The 9,156-nt window shown below is 41.9% G+C and overlaps 1 protein-coding gene across 11 annotated transcripts in view; it reads left to right on the forward strand.

Annotated features, from left to right (window-relative positions):
• rapgef4a (Rap guanine nucleotide exchange factor 4a) overlaps positions 1–8,977 on the forward strand; it is a 91,674-nt gene extending 82,697 nt beyond the window's left edge. For all 11 annotated transcript variants that reach the window (XM_077002787.1, XM_077002786.1, XM_077002788.1 and 8 more), the window contains 10 exons: positions 332–478; positions 1,721–1,818; positions 2,188–2,313; positions 3,896–4,074; positions 4,197–4,287; positions 4,954–5,004; positions 5,619–5,706; positions 6,491–6,555; positions 6,644–6,698; positions 7,037–8,977. In XM_077002787.1, coding sequence (XP_076858902.1) covers positions 332–478; positions 1,721–1,818; positions 2,188–2,313; positions 3,896–4,074; positions 4,197–4,287; positions 4,954–5,004; positions 5,619–5,706; positions 6,491–6,555; positions 6,644–6,698; positions 7,037–7,164 — 1,028 coding nt within the window. In that variant the 3' untranslated portion in view covers positions 7,165–8,977. The remainder of the gene's footprint in view (positions 1–331; positions 479–1,720; positions 1,819–2,187; positions 2,314–3,895; positions 4,075–4,196; positions 4,288–4,953; positions 5,005–5,618; positions 5,707–6,490; positions 6,556–6,643; positions 6,699–7,036) is intronic.
• The last annotated feature ends 179 nt before the right edge of the window (positions 8,978–9,156 follow it).

Consider the following 9,156-nt stretch of genomic DNA (forward strand, 5'->3'; position numbering starts at 1 on the left):
TCTCCGAGTCTCCTGTCTTACACGCACGGCAGGACCGATTACTCTAAATAGGTCGATCAGATGATGTTACCTAAGCTGATTTTAGGGAGTATTAAATTCATTGAAATGAATTTAAATGAAACATTTTCAGGTTCTGTTTGATTTTAGACTCTACATTTACATCAGAGCTCATAACATTCAAAGAGTGTGAAGACCTCTAATTTTATATTACACACTGACTTACACTTTGCAGTCAGAATACCGGGTTTTTCTTTTCTCTCATTCTGCAGTTCAGATTGTGTAGCATTTAATTTCTTGCATGTGTATTTGTGTGTTTGTGTTCTGCCTTCAGTCCTCTTCAAGGTGCACTGCATTGACCACACCTACACCACCATCCGGGTACCTGTCTCCGCCTCTGTCAGAGAGGTGGTAACTGCTGTTTCTGATAGGCTGGGTTCAAGGGATGACCTTCTCCTAGTCCACGTCAGCTCAGCGGGTGGTGAGAACACACATACACACATACACATGCTCACATACACCCATTCATGCATACAAAATTAATGCCTGTACACACAGTCTATTGCAGACACAATGATTTGAACAAACGTATTGGTACTTTGTTCATAGTTCATCTTAATAACTGAAACCAATTTTTGCCTAATCTGAAAAGAAAAAATATATTTCAAAGTGTTAAATGCCCTGATATCACACTCTAATTTATACGCGTGTCTGGTGTCTTGGCCGGAATAATGACCTCTGAACTCGTGACCTCTGGCCCCAGCCCGCGGAGTGAACGGATTTTTCTCAGCGGTGTAGCAGTCTTGCTGTGGTGTCTAAAATTCTGCGCCCCGCTGTGACGGCTGGAATGTGCAGAAGCGTGGTTCCACTGGCCTCGCCCGCACGCCTCGCCCGCACGCCTCGCCCGCACGCCTCGCCTCGCCCGCACGCCTCGCCCGCACGCCTCGCCTCGCCCGCACGCCTCGCCCGCACGTCTGTGGGCTTCACCTTGGCCTCCTGCCAACCTTCACACACACAACACACACGCACACGCAAATAGTCACCCACACAGGCATGACTATGGCATTGTGTAGATTGTGATGGTGAAGTCCCAGACCGCAGTGTGTGACCAGTGCCAGAATGTAGCTCATGTGCAGCGTCAGCACTTGGGTGCTATGCAGATGTATTGCAGCCTGACTGTCACATTTACAGGATTGTGATGATGAAGAGGAAAGTGAAAGCTTGCCGTTATTATAGAATGGTGCACACACACAAACACACACACACACACACACACACACACACACACACTCCTTGACCCTGTAAAGTTGAGAGATGAATTGTGTGTGAGTGTGTGGGTGTGTTTGTGTATGTATAATAATAATTATTTACTATATATAGAATCAAAAACACTTACAGGGAATTTTTGGCAGATAACATCGATGCACTGTAACTTGTCACTGAGCTACTGTGTCAAATATTGTGAGCATTGTTTTTACATGTGACTTTTCTTCCTTTTCTTACTTAATTAACATCTCAGATTTTAAATTGCCATATCTCAAGTGTCACATTGTTATGGCATGAAGTTGTATTGAACTACACATACACCACAGATAACTTTTATTATCCATAAAAATCCCTTGAGATGAGCATTTCCTTTATAGTTTTGTTTTACTGACAGGATGTGTTATCTGCCATGATAAGCCATCATTATCTCCTGAGAGGAGTCTGTGGTCTTTTTCAGACAAGATGGTGCTCAAGCCTAGTGAAGTCTCCATCTTCTCCTCTCTCAGCATTAACGGGCGTCTGTTTGTGTGCTCCAGGGATCAGCTGGACTCTTTGGTACTGGACAGCCACAAATACACACACACACACACACACACACACACACACACACACACACACACAAACACACACACACACACACAGACATGTGATCACACAGACGTGTACATGCAGACACAGATCTGTACAAAAATGCACAAAAAAGAATGTCTTACACATTCAGATCCACACACACACACACATACATATTTTTGTCAGGACATGGATAACACATGTATTACATACATGTAACATAATGTTTTAGGATTAAGCCCAAACTTAAGGTAATTGTGCAGGTGTATGAGAGAGTTTTAGTACTGATTGATGATTAGGATGGATTATGAGTGATTGTACAGGCTCACTGATTAAGATTCACTGTGTTTATAGACTCCACTACCAGAGCAGGAGGGTCCATCTGCTGGGTCTTTACCCACATTTGAGTTAATGAGCTCTAGAGACCTGGCCTACCAGCTGACCCTGTACGACTGGGAACTCTTCAACTGTGTGCATGAGGTACACACACACATATACACCTGCAATCTTTCGTCAGCACAAAAATGCATGTGATGTCACATCTGAAGCTCATCATGATTCAGCAGAACTGTTGATGCTCATAAACTCTTTGATAAAACTGATGACATTCACCACGCTTCATTCAAGCTGATGAAACTCATCACGCTTTAGTCAACCTGTTGAAACTCTCCACACTTCAGTCAAACTGATGAAACTCACCACACTTCAGTCAAACTGATGAAACTTACCACACTTCAGTCACACTGATTAAACTTACCACACTTCAGTCACACTGATGAAACTCACCACGCTTCAGTCGACCTGTTGAAACTCACCACACTTCATTCGACGTGTTGAAACTCACCACGCTTCAGTGGAACTAGGCCTGTGTTGAAAAAATCGATTTTCCGATTAAGAATCGATTCGCATATGATGATTCGTACGTCCAAAGATCGATTTTTTAGTGAACTTTTACCCCCGCCTCGTCACTGAATTCACGCAGGCGTGCTCGGTCTAACTAAACAACATGGCGTCGGACAGTGCCGGTAACGACAATAGTCAAATCGGAAATCTAAGCAGAAGGACAGTTTATCCAGTGTCAGTGACTATTTACAGTTAGTCCATGTCACTCACAGTTTACCCAGTGTTTTTACAGTTTTAAAAAGTTTTAAATGTTCTTGTAACGTTGGGCGCAAGGCAATGAACGAGACAGAATCCTTTGCACTTTCCAAATCGTTACGTTTATTACATTTACCGAAGCGCAGACAGCGCACATAAAACACGTTTACATAGAACATGTGTGACTCAAACAACGACGAGCACAGGACGCTGCGCGAACACACAAACCCCACGTGACGAGACGAGCCACAGGTGAGACCAGTGACTGTATATACGGTCTCTGGGTGAGACGGATTATCACAAGACGCACCCGCACCCACGGAGATCCACAGACGCAGACGAGTAAACGCAGACAACGTTAACACACGCCCAAAAGGGAGGGGTCGGGGACCATAACATGACAGTTCTGTTCTTATATTCGCACTTTAAAGAAAAATACACGTTTACATTTTATACTTTCAGTTTATTAAGTGTGAGCACTTTTAAAATAAAAATGCATTTCGTAGCAACAGCTTTTGGGTGAATTCTTAATTATTTCAATCATCATAATAATGCACTGGTTAGTGTCCCAGTAGGAGTCCACTGTTGCAGATATAGACACCTCAAAGATGTCCTCTGTTTATTGTCCTGGATTACCTTTCTTGAAGGTAGATTTATGATGACCCTTTTCACCAGTCTTCCAGCCATCAGTAACTACCAACTACCAGTAACTATTTGCTGATTAATATCGATATAATACTAGTTTTAACATGTTGCTTCTGTACATAGTCAGGAAACAGCTCAAATACATTTTAATAACACTAAACCCTGAATTGGATCGAATCGGATCGAATTGATTAAATCGGATTAAATCGAAATAAATCGATTCTTAATCTTCAGAATCGGAATCGGATCGATTCTTGGAATTTGAATCGATACCCAGCCCTAAGTGGAGCTCATGAAGCTTCTTCTGCTCCTGCTTCAGCATGAGCTCATCTACCACACATTTGGGCGGCAGCACTTCAAGAAGACCACTGCCAACCTGGACCTCTTCCTGCGCCGCTTCAACCAGCTCCAGCTGTGGGTGGTGACGGAGGTGTGTCTCTGCAGCGCCCTCGGCAAGCGCGTGCAGCTGCTCAAGAAGTTCATCAAGATTGCTGCACAGTGAGACTCACACTCTGCATTAGGCTCTTTTTTTAGATTGATACCCTGATTGCCATTTGTAAGATGTAGTGTATTGTATAATAATGTGTGTTTGAACTGAAATAATGTTTTCTCTTGTTCAGCTTTAAAGACTTTAGGAATCTGAACTCGTTCTTTGCCATTATTATGGGATTAGGTAATCCAGCTGTCAGCCGTCTTAGTCAGACATGGGAGGTGAGATCGTTCTGCATGCATACTGATATGCTAATGAGTGAAATATCAGGCCAGATGTGAACGTACAGAGTCAGTTTTAGCAGAAAATAGCAATGATTTATTTTAAACACACGCACATACCCGCACACACACACACAAACACACACACACACACACACACACACACACACAAAAATACACACAAAAACACAGACACACACACACACACACACAAAAACACAGAAACACACACACAAACACACACATATACACACACAAACACACACACACACATACACACAAACACACACACACACACACAAACACACACACACATATACACACACATGCACACAAACACACACACACAAACACACACACATAAACACACACACATACACATACACACAAACACACACACACAGACACACAAACACACACACATAAACACACACACATACACACAAACACACACACACACACAAACACACACATACACACAAACACACACACATACACACACATACACACAAACACACACAAACACACACACATACTAACACACACACTAACACTCACACACACTAACACACACATACAACACACAATTCTGGGGCGAAGTAGTGTATCCTGGAGGGTATGATTCCATTATTCAGATTCTAACCTGTGATCCTTGATTCCTTATAGAAACTTCCCAGCAAATTCAAAAAGTGTTATGGAGAGTTTGAGAACTTAATGGTGAGTTCATGTCTCATTTACCTTTACAGTTTTTATGACTGCTACAGTAACATCCTTTTGTCCAATCTGTAGTCACATTTTCAAAACTCCAAACACAGTGAACACTAAAGTAATTACAGTAAAAATGAACTGACATAAAACAACAGATGTTATTGTATAATGTCTGTTGTTTGCTGGGAGAGAGTAAAATATTACATGTACAGTATTACTGTTTCTGTATTGCCATCAACTGTTAGTTTTTTGACAATGGTTGTGCAGTGATTGATGTTAATCTCGAATAGAGAATATGTGCTAGTGTTTGAAAAAATGATTGGATACTGAACCAGGTTTGCTGTATTTTACTGTAACAAAGTTGGTGTATATAGAGGAAACATTGTTTGCATTGTGAAATTTTAGTTAAGAAAATGTGCTTTTGAACAGGATAATACTGTAACTGTTTGGCTAATTGTATGAGTTAAATGTGTTGCTGTGTTTAGAGTTTTGAAAATATATCTCAAGTTTTGGGAAACGCTTGTTAGCAGTCGTAAAAAACTGTAAAACAGTCAATATGAGCACATCTTCACATAGCAGTTTTGTCCGATGTAGTATCAACAGTTGTTGCAAATATCTCTCAGGACCCATCGAGGAATCACCGAGCGTACCGGCTTACTGTGGCCAAGCTGGATCCTCCCATTATCCCCTTCATGCCTTTGCTCATTAAAGGTGGGTGGAGCTTTTCTACACCACCTGTAACAGCCCCACACTGCCTCTAAAAGCCCCACACCCTCCCTGATAGCTCCACACCATCACTGACCACCCTACTCCACCTCTAACAGCCCCACACCATCACTGACCACCTTACTGTACCTCCAACAGCCCCACACCATCACTGACTACCCTACTCCACCTCTAACCGCCCCACACCATCACTGACCACCTTACTGTACTTCTAACAGCCCCACACCATCACCGACCACCCTACTCCGCCTCTAACTGCCCCACACCATCACTGACCACCCTACTCCACCTTTACCAGCCCCACACCATCACTGAACACCCCATTATTCCACCTCTAATAGCCCCACACCATCACTGAACACCCTACCCCACCTCTAACAGTCCCACACCATCACTGACCACCCTACCCCACCTCTAACAGCACCACACCATCACTAACCACCTTACTCCACCTAACAGCCCCACACCATCACTGTCCACCCTAATCCACCTATAACCACCCCACACCATCACTGACCACCCTACCCCACCTCTAACAGCCCCACAACATCACTAACCACCTTACTCCACCTAACAGCCCCACACCATCATTGACCACGCTACTCCACCTCTAACAGCCCCACACCATCATTAACCACCCTACCCCACCTCTAACAGCCCCACACCATCACTATCCACCTTACTCCACCCTACTTATGTAGGGTTACACACATAAGGGAGACTGGAACTCCATCATATCTAATATGTGATGTCTTTGTCTTTCTGTCAGACATGACTTTTACTCATGAAGGCAACAAGACATTTATTGACAGTTTGGTGAACTTTGAGAAAATGGTGAGTGTGCAGGTTAATTTTTCAGAGAACACTTCTGGTATTTGAATTATTACAAGTTCACAGTGTTTTCCTTGCGTGCATTTTTCAGCGAATGATTGCCAACACAGTCCGAATAATGAGATACTGCAGGAGCCAGCCTTTCAGTAAGTCACAATGTGCCAAGTTAGATTCCTGCTGTAATTGAACATTTGGTGTAAAAACTGAATATTAATTCCATATTTGGTGTATAATGCTGAATAAGGAGGGGACAGTGTGGGTGCTGTTGGTTGTAATTAGGGTTAGTAGGTTGGGTTTGTAATGATATAGGTAAAAAACATTATGTGGGAGCTAATCATTTTGAAATCCTCAGCCTGTTTTTTTTAAAGGAGGTCATTATTTAATATTTGCATTTCCTATAGGGTGAGGATATTCTTCCTTATTTTTCATTCTCTCTCTCTCTCTCTCTCTCTCTCTCTCTCTCTCTCTCTCTCTTCATGTGTAGACTTTGAAGCCCCTCAGGCCACTAAGAACCACCAAGATGTTCGGAGCTATGTGCGTCAAATTAGTGTGATTGACAACCAGCGTATCCTGTCTCAGCTTTCTCAAAAGCTGGAGCCCCGGAGGACCTAAGCCTGTAGTTCACCCTACTAAAGAACTACAATACCCATGCTGCTTCATTACTGCCAATTAATAAGCTAGCTGCATATGTGACAAGTATACGGAGCTCTTCCTCCCATGTCCAGTGGGAATGCTGCGTTTGCCATTTTCAGGATGTGCTCACCTTCTTTTAGTTTAATTCAGAGGACTCACTACAGAAGACAATCTTTTTCAGGTTTTTTGTACCTGCAAACTGCAGCAAACTGTCCATTTCTGACATGCTGAGATGATGCCCCAGATTGGAATTGACAGATTTAATATTTTCTGTTAACATATTTAAGAAGCTTTAAATATGTTCATCATTTGCTTATGATTTCTGTTTATCATTTGGAGAAACTGTCTAGAAGACATTCAAATCACAGTTGTTTTTGATTTCTCATGGTTTAATCCTATGAGCTTTTGTACATGAGTTTGTAGTTTTTAGAAATTGGGTTGTACACTACACATGTTTTGCATATGATGTGGGTTGTTAATTTATTCATATTTCAGCATAAAATGAATTAGACACTCAAATGAGGGACTCCAAGCACATTTTAGAAGCAAATCAGTCAGCAATGTGAAAACTTTTTACTTATGTGTGTACTGTCAATCTATATGAATATGTACATTAGATTTGAAATGAAGCAACAATTTCAACTTTTAATTCGAGCTCATCCAGACTGAGTGTATGTATGAGGGCCCTTTTTACCCATAACCCCTCCATTCAGGAGACCATAAACAAGCGATCGGTTGGTGGCCCAGCTGGATCCTCCCCCACTATATTCTATACAAGAGGTTGAAAATGTGGCCCAGAGTGGATTCAGCATGCGGTTTTTTGCATCTGGAATCTGTTGTTTCACTGTTTCCAAAGTATTAGAGCAAACAACGTAAAAGAAGAAAATAAAATCAAAACAAGATGTTTATGAATACATTAATCTGGGATGCCAACAAAGCATCAGGCGTGCCAAAATTAACTCTTTGCTGCATAATCATCACCATACACAGGCAGATTACACCAGCATGACTATAGGTTTACTATAAGATAAAAAACTCATGAGCCTCCAGGACAGGACAGGTATGTTTTACCTTGAAGGACCTTTTAAAGCCCTTAGAGGTCTGGGGCAATGATATGGATGAGATGAAGGTAACTGTTCACCAGAGTGACAGAATGACGAATGTGTGAAGGGGAAATTCATGAACTGTGATGACATGGAGGGCAGGCAGCCGGGCTGCTCACTGATCTCTGATCAGATTAACTGTTCACTGATCTCTGATCAGATAAACTGTTCACTGATCTCTGATCAGATAAACTGGCAGCGGATGGCAGCTGGATGAATTCTGCAGTGAACATGGACATCCTAACAGCTCAGATCCAACTCATTGCTCCTGTAGTTCGTGGGCCCCTGGCAGAGTGACAATACATTGCTCACTATTAAAGCAGACGTAGAGTTTTTAAGTCACGAATAGTGGAGCATTTTTGACCAACCGATCCTATTATCGGTCCCAAACTCTCCTGAGTATTTAGTCCATTTACAGATGGCAAATGTCTTACAAATCTCCAAATGTGCAAGTGAAATGTCCCCATTACAGAACTGACTAGGGGAGGCTTCTAGCATTTGGAGCTTGTCAGACAGGTGTTGACTATAATACAACCATTTAAAATGTATTTACAACCAAATCTAAAAACATGAATTTATTCGAGTCTGTTATTTTGTTAATTTGTTAATGAATGTATAAAAAGAGCTGTGATTATTAAACGTTCCTCTGAAAATGATTGAAAATAACAATAAAAACCTCAAAGACAATGTTTAAGATCCAGTGTGCTGAATAGAGTAAAAATAAAAACTCGAACCGCGGAGTGCACTGTTTGAGTTTCTGTAAATAGCTCAAGCCTATTAAATAGGTCAATTTGCTCTGTCAGTTATTTAATATGGGCCTAACTTTTCGTGCGGTAATGTTTTTTTATACCATAATACACACACACAC

This window comes from Brachyhypopomus gauderio, chromosome 4 (genome assembly GCF_052324685.1).
Source record: "Brachyhypopomus gauderio isolate BG-103 chromosome 4, BGAUD_0.2, whole genome shotgun sequence".
Taxonomy (NCBI): domain Eukaryota; kingdom Metazoa; phylum Chordata; class Actinopteri; order Gymnotiformes; family Hypopomidae; genus Brachyhypopomus; species Brachyhypopomus gauderio.